General features: G+C 43.8%; 1 protein-coding gene across 1 annotated transcript in view; it reads left to right on the top strand.

The window, feature by feature from the left end:
* Window positions 1-13,898: 13,898 nt before the first annotated feature.
* The window catches only part of LOC141122076 (uncharacterized), a 48,160-nt gene continuing 42,940 nt past the window's right edge, over window positions 13,899-19,118 (top strand). The window contains 6 exon segments of the mRNA XM_073611869.1: window positions 13,899-14,005; window positions 15,645-15,773; window positions 16,923-17,057; window positions 17,146-17,269; window positions 17,386-17,483; window positions 17,605-17,746. Of these exon segments, the coding sequence (XP_073467970.1) occupies window positions 15,681-15,773; window positions 16,923-17,057; window positions 17,146-17,269; window positions 17,386-17,483; window positions 17,605-17,746 (592 nt within the window). The 5' untranslated portion in view covers window positions 13,899-14,005; window positions 15,645-15,680.

The following is a 19,118-nucleotide window of genomic DNA, read 5'->3' as shown; positions in this document are numbered from 1 at the left end:
GTCCAGATTACTTCCTGTCTGTAACTGACATCACTTCCTGTCTGCATTCCATAGAAACTTCCTGTCTAAATATGAGTGAGATCACCACCTTGTGGAGTTCAGAGGAACTGCAGCCCCAAGAAATGTCTAATAGTAACCACTCCTGTAAAATATCTTACAGAGCTACCACAGAAGTTCAAATATAACACAAAAAAGTAAGAAAAAATAGATACATTTCTGTTGTAACCAAATGTTTAACAAAAATATTTTTATTACATATAGAAAAGTCTTAAAGACACAGAACACAAGGTCAGAACAAATGTATAGTTAATAAAACAGATACCCCCCAAAACTGATCCTTTTGTTGAAGAAAATGCTAAAATATATACAAAAGCATATATATATATATATGCTGGAGCTGCTGGTTTAAGCGGGCTGTTACCTTCACTCTCGATACCTCTGTTTCACCAGCACCGGGTCTAGGGTCCCGTTGAGTTTACCTCTGGATGATATAAGCACCAAACACTTGAGTATGTTTTCCAATGCTTTAATAAACAAGTAATAAAGGAAGTAGCAGGAAAGAGGCAGAAGGAAAGTTGCAGGGAAGCTCAAATACCTTTCCTTAGTATTCCTTAGAACATTCTTTGGAATTGAACACTTGTAGCTGAATGCGCTCCCCTTGTGGGATTCAATCTTTGCCCGCCTGGATAGGCCTCTCTCACTAACCTAGCAGCCAGCAGGTAGCACGAACAAAAGTCTCTGCTACAGACTTGTTTGGGATGAACCCGTACGATCCTCTGCCACAGGATGTATTGACTTGCAATGAATGTCAGACACAGTACTTGAACCTTTAAGCCAACCCGGCAGTACTATGCAGTAAGATTACTTCAGGATACGTCCTCCAAACCCGCCAGTACTATGCAGTAAGATTACTTCAGGATACGACCTACAACCGAGTCACCAGGCCCCTCTCCAGACCAGCACTCTGCATGATCCTTCCATGACGGGTCCTCCCCTGGGATCTTCTCAGTTGTTCAGCTTCTTCACTCAGGATAGACAGCTCAGGACCGTTCCTCTGCTGCTGTGGTAGGCCCCAGACAAGCTTCTGGGCCCACCCACACGCTGCAGTGACGTGGGCCCCTGGAAAAGAGGACCACGAGGTGGTACTCTTAATGCATACCTGTCGGCCAGGAGGGCCAGCAGGTGGCTGAAAACGAACCCTAAAACATGGCGTCTGTCCCATAAATACCCTCTCCCAGGATGCAACTCGGAGGACCACCTCCACCGAGCTTGTCTCCGGGACAGAGGAGCATTCATACGCTTCAACACGTTGCCTTTCCAACACTAGCCCATGGTGACAACGACACCCACCGGCACAGTGTGGAACCACACGCAACTCAGCCAAGCTAGAACAGAGGCAAATCTAACTTCACCTAACAAGTAACCCACAAGATTTACCTATCAGCGGTAGATTAAAAATCTACCAGCGTTACATATATATAGATATATATCTAGATATATATAGATATATATCTAGATCTATATCGATATAGATATAGATATATATAGATCTAGATCTAGAAGATCTGGAATCACAATGTCTTTATGGATGAAGTGGATGACCCAGTTTATATATTATTTATTGTTTTACAGCTTTTTTCACCCCGGGATTAATTATTTTATTTATATAAACATTGAAGGAAGTGTTCTTACTTTTGAGAGATATCCACCACCATTCCTATGTGAACATTACATAATTGCAATTTATGTTTAATATTATGAGTAGATATATATATATATATATATATATATATATATATATATATATATATATATATATATCTACCCATAATATTAAACATAAATTGCAATTATGTAATGTTCACCTAGGAATGGTGGTGGAGATCTCTACAAGTAAGAACACTTCCTTCAATGTTTATATAAATAAAATAAATAAACCTGGGGTGAAAAACAATAAATAATATATAAACTGGGTCATCCACTTCATCCATAAAGACATTGTGATTCCAGATCTTCTAGATCACATAGAAGGAGGACTCATCGAGGATTTCATACATTTGTTTGGAAGGATAGAAGAATCCTCAGAAGGGATCATGTAGGATGACAGGAAAGTCTCCTGACTGGTGAGATCATCCAAACATAATCATTACATCCATGAACTGGAGCTCGTTGGGGTGATAAAGCCAATCCGTAAACACTGTGTAGACGTTATCCAAGAACTCAGCACACTCCAGGTGTGGGGAAAGTCTCAAGGAGGACTTAGCCTGTCATTTATCATAGGTAGAAATGTCCACACATGCATTTCCATAGGGACCACCGAGACTATATATATAACGTGTACAGTGTCCCCAGGTCTCCAGCTGGATTTAGACTGTAATTAACTGCTTCCTGTCAGGCCTATAGCAGAATGACGGCCAAGTGGGAGCTCTCCCATCCTGGGTGAACATCATATGAAGTCCTCCAAGTCTAGTGGTCACACTGCAGCTCCACCAGAAGACAAATCATTGTACCGGGCTGGTCCCACTACTGTGTGATCTCTGTCACCAATCACAGTGATCACATGACAGTTCTACACAACAAATGACTATCATTCATAGTCATTCATTGTGTACTATTGTGATGATCTCTGTGATTACTCAGTGATCACATGGTACAGACAGAGCCTATCACATGTGTACTATGTGAAAGCTGTGACCAATCACTGCTATCACTGTAATACACCCTGTGTTATTCATAAAAATGATTGCTTATAAAAGTGATCATCAATAAATAAATAAAAAATAAAATCCTGTTCACCTCCCCAGAGTAGTAAAGAGTTAATATGTAAAAAAAAAGATACAATTTGAAAATAAGTTATTATTATTATTATTCTTTTTACATACTGCCACCAGTCAGCATCCCTAGTCACCACCACACCAGTCATATGATGGTGCTGTACTGCTCTGGTGATGTAAAAACAAAAAATGTATTCTTAATTTTCCATAAAATTGTGTGTAGCAAGGTCCCAGGCCTCCTTTGGTCTAATGAGACCAGTGCCACCTGCCAGTGCCCACCAGTGCCAGCTATCAGTACCCATCAGTGCCACCTATCAGTGCCCTTCAGTGCCACCCATCAGTGCCCATCATTGCCACTCATCAGTGCCAATCAGTGCCAACTATCAGTGTCCATCAGTGCTGCCTTATCAGTGCCTATTAGTTGAGCCTATCAGTGCCCATCAGTGCAGCTTCATCAGTTTTTTTTTCCAAATTTTCGGACTGTGATTAAATACCAACAAAAAAAAGCTCTATTTGTGTGGAAAAATGATAAAATGTCATTTGGGTACAGTGTTGCATGACCGCACAATTGTCATTGAAAGAGTGATATCGCTGAAAGCTGAAAATTGGCCTGGGCAGGAAGGGGGTGCTCAGTAAGCAAGTGGTTAAAGCCATAAAAATGCTGCTACCAATTTCTTATAGGCTAGTAGATAACCCCCCTTGGGAGACCTCTTATCTCAGGGAGGGGGTCCCCCACTGATAAAGTCAATGAGTATATTGTTAAATTGCTACAACCTTTTGTGGTGGCTTTGCCCTCCTATGTGAGGGACTCGTTGCACTTCCTGAATGTTTCACATTATCTGTCAGTACCTGATGATGTCATATTGGTTACATTAGATGTAGAGGAATTATATTCCTCCATCCCCCATAAGAAGGATTTATAGGTTATAGATAAGCTCTCAACTACAGACCTAGAACCCTGTCTGCACATACAAGTTTTGTAGTTGGTTTACTTAAGTTTTTGTTGGAAAATAATAAATTCATGTTTGGTGACAAATGTTATTGCCAAGCACAAGGTACTGCAATTGGTAAAAATTGTGCTCTGGTCCACGATCACATTTATGTTGAAGAATGGGAGAACCCAGTGTTTGGGGATGAGGCCTTGTCAGGGTACCTGACCAACATCATGGGTTGGTTTGAAATTCTCGTATACCTACAATTCTAGGACCATTACACTTTTGGATTTGACTATCCAGAATATGGAGAATGGTATTTCTGTATTTGTGTTAATATTGGGTGGTTTTGGCATGTCTTTATATTTAATGTAAGGTACGTTCTTTGGGTGCTAGTGTCTGGTATTTGTTGGCTCCCATGTTCCAGTTTGTTTGTCACTTTGGGTCCCCCCCATGTTTGGTCTGCCTTATGGACTGGTAACTCTCCCTTTTAGCCACTTGGGGTAGTGTGTGAGGTGGTGTCATACTCTGCCCATCGTGACATCACCTACGCATGATGCGTCATGATGATTTTGTATATCATCATTTTTTTTGTGTTGTGGGGCTTCCAACTCATGAACATAATGACGTAGCACTACTGATGTGCCTTTGGCTGGCTTTTCCCAGTGGGAGGGACTGAATTAAACAATGGAATACCCCGTTATTCAGGGAAAAGGGGCAGGAATACTGTTTGGTATTCTCCCTCTCTCTGGGTGTCATCTTTACTACCTGGCCTGGTATTTATGGGTGGTGTACACTACTGTGAGCTGGGCAGTCTCTGAGGAAATTGGGACATCAACAAAACCACATGTCACATGTCATTTCCCCTATCTGATCCTATGGTGGAGCTCTCTATATCTCTCCATGATTAATAGACTTTTGTTCTTATGTGAAGGAATGTGATGTAGATAATAATAATAGTAATCTGAAAATGTCTATTTTCTTATGTGCATACATATTTTTCTCCTTACTCATTATATAAGTATACAGATTTGCTCTGTTCCTATATTTTCTCAAAATGGCGTGTACCCCCTACCTCCCACACACAGAAGAACGCGGAACTGGAGATAAGAACAAAGAGAGCCAAACCTCGTTATGAAAATTATCCATCTTCTTTTCTATCTTGACCAATGAGATGTACCTATTAGACTGACATAGCAATGACGTATTTGTGTGTATAAAACATTAACACCGCCTTGAATAAATTAGAAGTGTAACAGTAACGAAACTGAGCGTGTCTCAGAGTGTTTACTTTTATATGCATGCATATCAACACTTTTCAAATTAGAGACAGCAGCAGATAACCTTGAGCTCGATTGGAGCTCTTAATCATTGCCATAACAGATGGTGCCGAAACCCGGGATCTCAGGCTACGGTCGAAGTTATACCGCGACAAGCATTCGGGCGTTAACTGATTAATGAGAGTGGGGTTTGCGCAGCCCTAACAGTACCGGTGAGTTGATTGATATTCTTACCACTGTACGACTCTCTTATCTTTCGGTTGACGGCTGGATTCTGTCGGTATGCTGAGACTGTTTTAGAGGCAGGTATTTCCTCGCCTGAGGTTGTTTTAACGAACCTGCCGATGGGTTTCTGCTGACTGTATTTGTTCACTGTCTGCCATTCTTTGGGCTACGAAACTCAGCAGTCTAAAAGTGCTACATGAGTGAATGTGTGGTCTCATCTCCAGACGAGCTGTCGGCCTCTGGGATGAGATAGTTTCCTTGTAGCAGTCGTTTATAGACAGGTGTACTCTAGGTTCAAGGAACCTTTGAGGGTTATCTCAGCTGCTGGCTTTGCAGTCTGAAAGCGTTACAGAGGACTCACCCCAAGAAGAGTTGTCGGCCTCTTGGTGTAGAGCTGTAGAAAAACGTCTATAAACGGGTTTATTTTTGCAGGGTGGTCTGCCCTTGCGTTTATCTTAGCCTGCTGAGGCTTTACGGTTCAGAGAGTGGCAGGTGTAATGTCCTGTCGTGATTGTATTTGTGGTTTATTGTTTGATATACATGAGAGGGGGTGGGGACTGGTGAAAGTCAGAGAAGGAGGCTACCCGAAGGATTTGTTGGGTCGCGGGCCGTAGCTCCTCACTACCCCTGATGTGTTTGTTCTTGTTCTGAGATTAACTGTACATTAGTCTTATGTGCCCACACCGAAGGAATTTGCTGATAAGAACGCTGAGAAAAATATTAACTCCTTGGTTGTATGTATTCCCCTCTCAAGCCGTTAGCCGAGAAACAGAAAGTGATATTGTAATGAAAGTGATATTGTAAAGAAGGAGAGAAGAAGATGTTGAAATAGTTAACAAAGTTGAAAGAAGTGACGAAAGTTATGTTGCAGAAGAAACAGGGAGAAAAATCCTGTGTGATAAAGAAAATTGGATAAAGGAAGTTAAGAAAGATGGCGATTGTATTATGTATGTTTATCACAGAGCTGATGATATGTTGGAACTTTAAACAAAGGAGGGGAGGGACAGCACTGCCCTCCGTCTAACAACCACTCCTTTCTCACCACCCAAGCACAACCCACTGTGACAACTCAGCCCGGCGGCCATCTTAGTGCACCCATGCCTTCACTTTCTACCCAGTCCAGTGCACTTCCTGCCGGCGGCCATCTTGGTACACCCAGTAAGCTTAAACAGCCTGTACCCAGCCCTCCCTGTTTTAGACCAAGATGGTTCATACCACACACCTGTCTTCCCCAATACGGGAGCATCACATTCCCAGGCTGGATATGTTAATGATGAAGAAGCATCTGAGTGGGAAGCCCGACAGCAGGCAGCAAGGCCACCCACTGATTTAACCCCCAATCCGGCTCCAGACTCTCAGTTCCGAGAGGATCTCAAACACATGCTGGCAACCGTAAAGAACAGTGCCTCTTGTCAGCCCCCGCCCCAACAACAGTCTCGGTTACCAGAAGGGGCACCAGTGATGTATGTCGCTTTTACTCTATCACAAGCAGCGGCCTTAGTGACAAGTCTGCCTGACCCAGAGAAGCAGCCAATTCCCTTCTACCACAGGATAGTGCAAATACAAGAAACTTACTCAGCTGCCTGGAGAGACTTGATCAGCCTATGCCAAATCAAAGCAGGATATGTCTTTTGGCCAGTCATGCAGATGGCCTTCAATGATGCCTGCCTGACAAGTGCCACTTCTTACACCTCAGGCGTGGAGTTCTGTGCACAACTCCATGACTGGGCAAAGGAGAAGTTGACGGATCAGAAGACCACAATCCAAGATATTACCCAAGATAAAGGGTAGTGTGTGAAGAAGTATCATGCTAGACTCATAAAGGCACACACACACATGTTATCAACTGCTTTTGTTTCAGGGCTCAGAGAGGATATCAGAAAAGGCCTGATGGTGGCCCGCCCTGAATACCATTCAATGAAAATGTCTGATTTATTGTTGGTGGCCAGAGGTATAGAAAATCAAAAAGGTAAAAAACCAACGCCCCTCATGGTAACCCATGACGAAGATCCCACCTACACTAGTCCACCACCACTGCCCAATACCAGGGAAAGGATCACCTGTTACAACTGTGGGAAACGGGGTCACTTCAAAAAAGAATGCAGAGCCCCAAGATGTCCCAGACGAAAAACCTACCACTTTCCTCATTGACAGGGGTGCAGCCAAAAGTGTGTTGAGAGCGGTGAACCTGCCTAATAATTCTTTCCTTTCCACTTCCTGATTTGCTTGCCAGATTTGTGGTGTCCTCTACATGTCCCTTGAATCTACTAGGAGCTGATGTGTTGTCCAGACTACAGGCCTCAATCAGGACACGCCTGAAGGGGGGATGAAGTTACATACTCCCCTATCTTTAGAAGACTCATCTGCTTTGTGTTCTCTGCCTCTCCTGATGACACTTAATGAAGAAAAAAAACTTCAAGTTCAATACTGCAGGAAGTACTTGACAGAATCCCTGCGTGCCTATGGTCCACAGGACCGGGAGACAACGGTAACTTAAAGGTGCCACCAGTTTCAGTCAAGCTAAAAGAGGGCGCTTCATTGCCCCGGAAACCACAATAACCCCAAGAAGAGAATCCTAAAAAGAGAACCAGGTACCTACTGTGGATGCCTTTGACTGCAAAATACCTCACAGAGGTGGACCTTACAAACGTTTTCTTCAGTGTCCACCCTCACCCCTTCTGCTGGTACCTTTTCGCATTCATCCACGGAAAGAAACGGCAACATACCTAAACAGTTGTGCCACAAGGGGCACAGAACTTTCCAAGCCAGTTTGCAAAAGCTATGGCTATCATCCTTGACACATGACAAAAGGAACACCCGGAAGTGATTCTCTTCCAACATGTTGATGACCTTCTCTTTTGTGCAGCTGACTTACCCCCTGTTGAAGTCACCTCAGAAAGCCTGTTGTGCTATCTTGCCAACCAGGGCTGCAGAGCCTCAAAGCCCAAATTGCAGTGGTGCTCAACACCTGTCATTTTCCTTGGACTAATTTCCTAGTGCAGAGCATGGATTCCAGAAGCCTTCCTACTGATGCTCTGCAAACAGACCCTTCCAGATGTCTCCTGAAGAAATATCTAAAGTTTGAAACCCTTGAGTGCGCCACCCCCGGCGCTAGGGCTCCCAGCCTACGACAAAACGCTCAAGCTCTTTGTATCCGAACGTCTGGGACATGCTGCAGGTGTACTCACCCAATCACACGGCATCAGCCTACGCCCCATAGGATATTATTCCTGTCGGCTGGATGCGGTAGCAAGAGGAGGCCTATTGTGTCTGCGAGCTGGATTTGCTACACAAGACTTGCTTGACAAAACTGTGAACTTGGTCCTCGGACACTGCCTCGTTCTGCTTGTTCCCCATGACGTTGTTGCCATATTCAACCAAGATCCAGCCGAAACACTTGTCCACTACCAGACACTTGAGACTCCTGTGTTCCCTCCTACTGGACAGCATTACTCTATTAAGTTGTCAAACACTGAACCCTACCACCCTTCTTCCACTTCTCGAGGGGGGAAAGGAGGAGGAGGAGTAGAGTCTTGACTTGTTACCCCCGTGACCGCACAGGACACGCGGTCACCACTGAAAACACTGTTCTACAAGCTGAAGCCTTAACACCGGTGATGTCTACACAGGAGGCAGAGCTATAAGCACTTACTACAGCACGTAAATGGGCAGAGGGAAAAAGAGCCAACATTCATGGACTCAAGATATGCTTTCAGCATTGCCCATGATTATGGTGTTATCTAGGACAGAGGATTCCTGATGGCTGCAGGAACACCTGTGAAAACTTGATTGATGCCTTGCTTCTCCCAACCCAAGTGACTATTCTGAGTAAAAGCACACGACAAAATGAACTCAAAAGAAGCTTAAGGCAATCATCGAGCCAATACAGCTGCCAAACAGACAGCTGGTGGTCCGCGGGAAGTGGACAGCAGGGTGGTAGAAGAAGACCACCCCGTGCTTACCTTACAGACTTTCCCAGTGGACAGAGTTTATCTAAAAGAACTACAGGAAACAGCAAGTCCGGATAAGAAGGAAAGCTGGAAACGGAGAGGAACAACTCTCAGAAATGGACTATTCGAGTGCAACAAGAAGCCTTGTCTACCCAGGAGTATGTACCCAGCCGTGGTGCAATGGGCACATGGAGCTGCCCACTTGACAAAGACTTTTATGAACTCTCTTATCAACAAGTGTTGCACCAAGAGTTACTCCACTGACCGACAGCTTCTGCAGATCATGCATTATCTGCACCAAATGTAACCCAGAATGCACAGAAGAAGCACCTGGCAAAAGCCCTATACCCCATTCCAGAGGATGCAAATTGATCATTCTCAAGTGCCAAGAAGTGGCAGATTCGAATACGCCCTAGTGGAAGTGGTCATGACTGCCAGGACCACAGCTAAGAAATTACTGAGTGAGATAGTATGTAGATTTGGGGTCCCAGAGGTGATATTGAGAGATCAGGGACCAGCCCTAACAACAACCCTTACTAAAGAGATTTGGGCAGCACTGGGGGTTCAGTTGGCACTACACATCCCATACCACCCTCAAAGTAGCGGGAAGGTAGAAAGGATGAATGGGACACTAAAAACAGGATGTTAAAGATGGCCCAAGAGACTAACATGAGTTGGCCCATTGCCCTGTTCAGTGTCAGACACACCCCCAGGGGAAACATGCCCTATCCCCTTATGAAATTTTGTTTGGTTCAGCCCCCAGACTTGGTTGTTACTTTCCACAACAGTTACAGTTACAGTCTGATGTGTTGACTAATTATGTAACCACATTATCACGAGAATTAACCTGAATGCATGTCCAGGTGTTTTCTTCCATTCCAGATCCTGAATTAGATACAGGAACACACCAACTACTGTCTGGAGATCCTTGAGCCAAGTTATGATGGTCCATTCCAAGTTTTGGTGACCACAGCCCCCTCAGTCAAGTTGGCCAGGAAGAACACCTGAATGCACGCTTATCACTACAGGAGAGCGTGTTTTCGGGTGCTGCATATCCTTTTTCTGTTTGATCTAGGGGGGAGGGGCCCAGGAGGTGGCCATCACAAAAATGATAACATAATTACGTTTTGGTGTAACTCTTCAGGTACACATGTGACCACCTTTACCTTAGATTACTGTGACATAGTACCTTGTCCGTTTGACCCTTCATGGTGATGCCATTGGTACAGTGATATCCCTGACGGTAAGGACATATATGTATGCCACACAGACAGTTACTGGGGACAGAGTTGTGGTTTCTGTGGGGGCCAGTGGGTTGGAACACAGGGCCAGAATGGGCGACCACAGAGTGCATTAGACAAAAAAGATGAAAATAGAAAGCCCCATATCCTAACAAAAGATACCCCTGATACATACACTGACCCAGCACACAGTCAGAGGAGGAAGCGAGCAGCTCTCTCCGGAAGCTTTGATCCTCATGTATACATACATGTCATAGGGGTTACAAGGGGGGTCCCTGATGAGTTTAAAGCCAGGGATCTGGTAAAAGCTGGTTTTGAGTCTTTGATCCCCATAACAACTGTCAGCAAGAATGTAGATTGGATTAACTACATGTCATGGTTATGCAATAGAGTTTGTCGATCAGCATACCTGTCTCCATGTGTTCATCTCTAGAGACCAGCTGACCCTCACCTGACTGCTTTTGTAACCTCCCCTCTAAGCATGACCCCACCCCAGGCCCTATCAGGGAACCCTATATTAACCTGTGCACTGCAAGCCAGCAGTGCTGATCAACCACTGTGTGTTAGCCTCTATGTGTACTTGCTGTGTTTCCTACATCTGATTCCTGTTACCGACTTTGGCCTGTTCCCGACCATCCCTGTTTGCCTGTGACCCTGATGTTCCAGCCAGCTCCCTCCTTCCTCATCTCCTGTAGTCTACCGTGAGCGTGAGCTGTGAGACCCTGGGGACCGCGACCTGGAGCCAGACTGCAGCGCAGTCCATCCTCACCACTAGAGGCTCTGGTGAACACCCGCTGGCTCTTAGACTCCGCGCCCTGGGGAATCTATGCTCTAGCTCCCAGTGGGATCTGTGTCAGTGATCCAGTAGACCTGATTCCTGAACCTCCCAGGGTACAATCCGCAGCAGTCAGCCGTAGGGTCTACTACCTTGCGGTGCACTCCTGATCCCAACGGTGTGCATCTGTCACCCAGCCTCTAGGTGACCTGACACTATACATATTATAACCAACAGAGATTTGTAAATTACTCTAAAGATGCCCTCCAGGGAATTTCTGATCAGTTAGCCCCCACTTCCTACATGACATTCCAGGACCGGATGGCCTTAGACATGGTGTTATCTGGGAAAGGAGGTGTTTTGTAAAATCATAGGAAAAAACGGGAACCTGTTGTACATACATTCCTGATAATATTGGCCCAAATGGTAAGGTTACTTTAGCTATAAAGAAATTAGAAGATCTGTCACTAGAGTTGAAGAAGAACTCAGGTATCACAGACCCATGGGATCAATATTTTAGCTGGATGAGTGGGTGGCAGAAGGTGTTCGCCCAGATACGGGTAACGGTATTAATAATCCTGGTCCTTTTAGCCCTGATTATATGCTGTATTCTACCTTTTGTAAAAAAGTTAATGAGCAAGGCTGTAGACAATAGCACACCTACATTTCTCCACCAAGAAGAAGAGGACCTCCTTATGATGGAAGATGACAAACCCTTCACTCCTCTACAGTCACTCCCTGTCCATAATCTCACAATCCTATAGGGTTATAGGGATAGATAGCGCCTGACTGCACCTCTCCAGCTGTATCGAGGAGGGAAGTGAACAGTTGCTGCCCAATTCTATATACAGCCTAAAAGAGTTGCTGAGGAGAAGGGCCAGGCTAAAAAGTAGGACCTTTAGTATTAGGGACAGAAAAGAGAAAATAGTCATTTTAGGGGGGATTGTGAAGGAATGTGATGTAGATAATAATAATAGTAATCTGAAAATGTCTATTTTCTTATGTGCATACATATTTTTCTCCTTACTCATTATATAAGTATACAGATTTGCTCTGTTCCTATATTTTCTCAAAATGGCGTGTACCCCCTACCTCCCACACACAGAAGAACGCGGAACTGGAGATAAGAACAAAGAGAGCCAAACCTCGTTATGAAAATTATCCATCTTCTTTTCTATCTTGACCAATGAGATGTACCTATTAGACTGACATAGCAATGACGTATTTGTGTGTATAAAACATTAACACCGCCTTGAATAAATTAGAAGTGTAACAGTAACGAAACTGAGCGTGTCTCAGAGTGTTTACTTTTATATGCATGCATATCAACACTTTTCAAATTAGAGACAGCAGCAGATAACCTTGAGCTCGATTGGAGCTCTTAATCATTGCCATAACACTTATACCTGGAATGAAGTTCCTTTGATCGAAAGTTCCATGACAGTAAACGGACTTTTATGGGCTCCTAGTCATAAGGGTGACATCCAAGCCATACATAGATGTTATCGGTGGTCCCTGGATACATTTTTATATGGACATTTGTGCATTATTGATTACAGGCTAAATCCACCTGGAGACCTGGGGGCACTGTACAAATTATATATGTAGTCATGTGGTCCCTGTGGAAGTCCATCTCCAGAAATGTTTAATTATTATTATTTTACAGGATTTATAGAGCGCCATTCATTTGCACAGCGCTTTACAATCTAAAGGGAGACAGTACAGTTACAATACAAGAGGGTTAAGAGGACCTCGCTCCTAAGAGCTTACAATCTAAAGTGGTAGAAAAGGTTATAACTGTTGGGGATGAGCTAATGGAAGAGTTAAAAGTTGGAGATGTGATAGGCTTCCCTGAAGAGATGAGTCTACCTATGATACATTGAAGGCTAAACCCATTTTGAGATCTTCTCTACACCTGGAGTGTGCTGAGTTCTTGGATAATGTCTACACAGTGTTTACATATTGGATTTATCACTCCAATGAAATCGCTTCAGTTCATGGATGTAATCATTATGTTTGGATGATCTCACCAGTCAGGAGACTTTCCTGTCATCCTACATGATCCCTTCTGAGGATTCTTCTATCCTTCCAAACAAATGTATGAAATCCTCGATGAGTCCTCCTTCTATGTGATCTAGAAGATCTTGAATCTCAAAGCCTTTATAGATGAAGTGGATGACCCAGTTTATATATTGCAAAAATGAAATGGGAGGGTGTCCCAATTTCATTTTTGCAAACTCAGACCCTACTTAGGTAGGTGTTACGGTGGAGGCAGCAGCTATCACTATAGGATTATATGCTTTTTCCATCAGAGCAGGACACCCTCCCATTCATTTTTCCAGTTTATATATTATTTATTGCTTTACATCTTTTTTCACTCCAGGATTACTTATTTTATTTATATAAGCATTCAAGGATTTGCTATTACTTTGAGAAAGGTCCATCACCATTCCTATGTGAACATTACATCCTTGCAATTTATGTTTAACATCTGCATTATGAGTGGACTGATATATATTTTTATGCTTTATTATACATTTTTGCATTTTCTCATCAAAAGATATATTTCAGGAGTTATCTGTTTTATTAGGTAAACCTTTGTTTTTTAACTTAGCCATGTAAGTTAGACATTATAGAGGAATGGTTATTATGAGACGTTTCTTAGGGCTGCAGTTCCTCTGAACTCCACAAGATGGTGATCTTACGTCTACTCAGACAGGAAGTCTCTATGGAATACAGACAGGAAGTGATGTCAGATACAGACAGGAAGTAATCTAGAATAAGTATGAAGTAGCGAGGAGACATTGCTGGAAGTGGCAACAGAGGAGGTAATAAGATCTTATTTTCTATTTACACCCAGTAACCCCCCCGTCATGTCCGTCCTCTTCCTCCATAGTCACTGTGATGTCTTTTATCTCCAGCAGATGATGATACACACATATATAGTGTGGAGACCTAGATTAACCCCTTCAGGGGAAGAACATTTCCCCACTTATGGGGCCGGAACATTCTCTTCATTTTGGAGATAAATTCTAGTAATATGTTCCTCTAAACAAACATCACTGACAATAAATAGACAAGACAATGACCATCCTGACCATACATGGCCTGCAAAGGACAATTATTACACTACACAGGCAGCCAATGGGCAATCATTACAATATGCAGCCAACACAATGATGGAGTGCCGGGGTCAGGAGTATGGAGCATAGAGACCCTTACATTGCTCTTCTGCCATGAAGAATATGATCCATCATTGGTGTCAGAGGGAGGGAAATACTGAAGGAGTCGAGGGAAGTAAAGGAGCTGATGGGGTCTCTCAGGGGGTACTGAAGCTGAGGGACTTTGGGGCCTCTGAGGGGGTAGTGGAGGTAAAGGGCTTTGAGGGGGTAAATAGTTGAAGAAATCTAGGTGCTTGATATGGTTGGAGGGCAGCAGGGCTCTGAGGAAAGAGGAGGTTGTAGGGCTCAGAGAGATGCTAAGTTGGGGGAGGGGGGATCTTTGTCTCTGATTGTCCTCTCACCTGCACTTACTTTCCAGACCTTCTTACAGAACTCCAGCCAAGAAAGGAAAGCAATCTTCACCTTCATACCATCTCACTGGTTAAATATTTTTTTTCCCAAGTGGAATGAAGAAGGGCAGTCCTTCACCCCCTTGGTGGACACTTCTTATTAGAGGAGGTCTGTTTGTGCAGCATCGACCAAAAGGTAGTTAGGAGTCACTTCTACACATCTTTAGGAGACAGTCCAATACCTTCCCATGACACAGACAATGGCAGTGCCGGTGCTGAAGTTTAGAACCCCAGGAACCCAATGCCACTCTGTACAATGTCCTAGGTACTACAGTATACTTGGCAATAAAAGCCATGCCCCTGCTGTCCTCTTCCAACCCACACTGGGCTTCTGTTAAAAGGAGAACAGAATACTCCCCCACAGCTCTCTACTCCACCAGCAGAATCCTCCTGCTATCCATTTCAATCCCTTCTCTTACTGCAGAGAGTGACAGTGACATCACTCCTGTCAGCCAGCAGATTCCTGACAGATTGGAGCCTTGCAACCGGAGTTCTGGCAATTGTCCTGTTTAGCCGACAACTCCGACCAAAAGCCAGCAAGTTCCTCTTCCTGGACATGATGATGACCCGACATTGTCCTCACATCACTGCCTCAGAGCAAACAAAGCAATGGAAGAATTATATTTATCATCCCTTGTCTGCAGATCTAATACTATTTAAAAGTTCAGAAACCAAAGAAACCCAACAGAGAAAAGGGAATTTCTAATCCGGCAGGCCAAGAGGGTCCTGTAACCTTGAAAACCTAGACAACGCTAAATAGTGCAAATTAAATCTGTTCCCATGGGGGGGAGTAGTTGTTAAATGTACAGCAACCCTCCTATTACCCCCCTCACATCTACATCCTATTATTGTGTGACCAACACCATCCAAATAATTCTTACTTTCATTTCCCAAAGTTATCCGTCTACAAGGAGACCTGTATAGATCAAGTGATGGCACCAATGAGGATGGAGGAGGACCGGAGTCACATGACTGAGAAGATACTAAACCTCACCCTGGAGATCATCTACCTGCTGACCGGAGAGGTGAGGAGGATTCTGGGAGGTCACATGACATCACTCTTATCTCTATTAATAAAACACAGACCTGACCGGAGAGGTGAGGAGGATTCTGGGAGGTCACATGACATCACTCTTATCTCTATTAATAAAACACAGACCTGACCGGAGAGGTGAGGAGGATTCTGGGGGGTCACATGACATCACTCTTATCTCTATTAATAAAACACAGACCTGACCGGAGAGGTGAGGAGGATTCTGGGAGGTCACATGACATCACTCTTATCTCTATTACTAAAACATAGACCTGACCAGAGAGGTGAGGAGGATTCTGGGAGGTCACATGACATCACTCTTATCTCTATTAATAAAACACAGACCTGACCGGAGAGGTGAGGAGGATTCTGGGAGGTCACATGACATCACTCTTATCTCTATTAATAAAACACAGACCTGACCAGAGAGGTGAGGAGGATTCTGGGAGGTCACATGACATCACTCTTATCTCTATTAATAAAACACAGACCTGACCGGAGAGGTGAGGAGGATTCTGGGAGGTCACATGACATCACTCTTATCTCTATTAATAAAACACAGACCTGACCGGAGAGGTGAGGAGGATTCTGGGAGTTCACATGACATCACTCTTATCTCTATTAATAAAACACAGACCTGACCGGAGAGGTGAGGAGGATTCTGGGAGGTCACATGACATCACTCTTATCTCTATTAATAAAACACAGACCTGACCGGAGAGGTGAGGAGGATTCTGGGAGGTCACATGACATCACTCTTATCTCTATTAATAAAACACAGACCTGACCGGAGAGGTGAGGAGGATTCTGGGAGGTCACATGACATCACTCTTATCTCTATTAATAAAACACAGACCTGACCGGAGAGGTGAGGAGGATTCTGGGAGGTCACATGACATCACTCTTATCTCTATTAATAAAACACAGACCTGACCGGAGAGGTGAGGAGGATTCTGGGAGGTCACATGACATCACTCTTATCTCTATTAATAAAACACAGACCTGACCGGAGAGGTGAGGAGGATTCTGGGAGGTCACATGACATCACTCTTATCTCTATTAATAAAACACAGACCTGACCGGAGAGGTGAGGAGGATTCTGGGATTCTAACATGATATTCCTATTGGTTCCTCAATACAGAGATTTCCTCTTGTGAAGTCAGGTGATCATATGACCATCACAGTGCCTCCATGTGACTCCCTAAAACCTGAGAGACACAACATGCAGAAGATTCTAGAAGTCATCAAGAAGATGATGGAGCTGCTGACAGGAGAGGTGAGGAGGATTCTGGGAATTCTGGGACATTATCCAGTAACAGACAAGGGATGTGTCTGGATGGTGACTGTATCATTGTGTGTGTCAGGTTCCTATAAGGTGTCAGGATGTCACTGTCTATTTCTCCATGGAGGAGTGGGAGTATTTAGAAGGACACAAGGATCTCTACAAGGACGTCATGATGGACAATCAGCCGCCCCTCACATCACCGGGTAAGAGGAGACTTTATTGTAAAGGAGAGAGCAGTACGGAGGGTCCACCTAGATCCCCCATCATCTGATAAACACATAGAAACAATGTATTCAGTCAGTGTGTGTGTTTCCTACAGATGGATCCAGTAATGGGAACCCACCAGAGAGATGTCCCCGTCCTCTGTATTCCCGGGATTCCACACAGGAAGATCATACCATCCCTCACTGTTACAAGGTTGGTGGGACGGAGGATATAAAACATACTTATAGAGACAATAAGTGGATTTTTTATGTGATGTCACAACAATAAAGCTTATATCTTACAGATGATATTCTCTCTCATTTTCTTGGTTTAGAGTGGAGATCCAATCGATATAGAATTTGAGGTTAAATCAGAAGAAGAAGAGAGGTATGTGAGGGATGATCAGCAGTCTATGGAGGAGGATGGAATAACGGGGACATTTATAGAGGAGGACACTCCTACAGAGATCAGCACAGGTGGGTCATTAACACTAAATACCTCCCTCCACCCATACTGCTCACTGATTGGTCCAGAGTAGGGTGGGGACTGGGTGATATCAGCCTGTAATCCCCTGGTCACTTTCCTGAGCTGTGTTCCCCGTCCTGTATTCCTGTATTTCTCTCTGATAATCTTCCTTCTCTGTGCTGCAGACACAATTTATGTATCTAGACTGGATTTATGGAGATTCTGGGGTACATCTGGCAGCAAAATGTTCATTTTTACCATAGATGTTACTAGTCCTTGCACGGAAAAGTTTTCTCCCTATTGTGGGGTCACCAGTACGTTATTTGTACATTCAAACCATATCCCCTCTTGAGCATCTCTTCTCCAGAGAGAATAAGTTCAGCGCTCACAACCTTTCCTCATAACTAAGATCCTCCAGACCCTTTATTAGCTTTGTTGCCCTTCTTTGTACTCGCTCCATTTCCAGTACATCCTTCCTGAGGACTGGTGCCCAGAACTGGACGGCATACTCCAGGTGCGGCCGGACCAGAGTCTTGTATAGTGGGAGAATTATCGTTTTATCTCTGGAGTTAATCAACTTTTTAATGCCAATATTCTGTTGGCATTGCATGCCATCATCTACTAGGACCCCCAGGTCCTTTTCCATCCTAGATTCCCCCAGAGGTTCTTCCCCTAGCGGGTAAATTGCATTCATATTTTTGGCACCCAAATGCATTATTTTACTTTTTAAACATTGAACCTCATTTGCCATGTAGTCGCCCACCCCATTCATTTGTTCAGATCTACTTGCAAAGTTTCCACATCCTGCGGAGAAGTTATTGCCCTGCTTAGCTTAGTATTGTCCGCAAATACAGAGATTGAACTGTTTACCCCATCCTCCAGGTCGTTTATGAACAAATTAAATAGGATTGGTCCCAGGCCTTCCTTTATCTAGATGGCAGCTCACTTCTTCATAGAAGGTTAATAGATTGGTTTGGCAAGAACGCTTCTTCATGAATCCATGCTGATTACTGCTATTGATACTATTTTAATTACTAAAATCTTGTATATAGATTTAATTTCTTGTTGCAATCTTTGTAAAGTTGATGTTCTTTGTACCCAGGATTGTATCCCATTTAATATCATCTAGCAAAGAGCGCAGTTTAGGGAAGTTTGCTCTTTTGAAATTCTTTGTCAGTGTCTTTGTATTCCCCTTATGTTTCCTATTTGTGTGATTTATACTGAAGTCAATTGACCTGTGATCGCTGTTACTGAAATTGCCCCGTATTTCCACATCTGTGATCAGGTCTGTATTGTTAGTAATCAGTAGGTCTAATAACGCTTTGATTCTGTTTGGTGCATTTACCCTCTGACCAGTGGCAGCTGGTGAAGTTTTAGGATATG

The sequence above is a fragment of the Aquarana catesbeiana genome, unplaced genomic scaffold (genome assembly GCF_042186555.1).
Source record: "Aquarana catesbeiana isolate 2022-GZ unplaced genomic scaffold, ASM4218655v1 unanchor238, whole genome shotgun sequence".
NCBI classification, from domain to species: Eukaryota; Metazoa; Chordata; class Amphibia; order Anura; family Ranidae; genus Aquarana; species Aquarana catesbeiana.
Note: the sequence above shows the minus strand (reverse complement) of the source record. Positions and strands in the feature narration are given on the sequence as shown.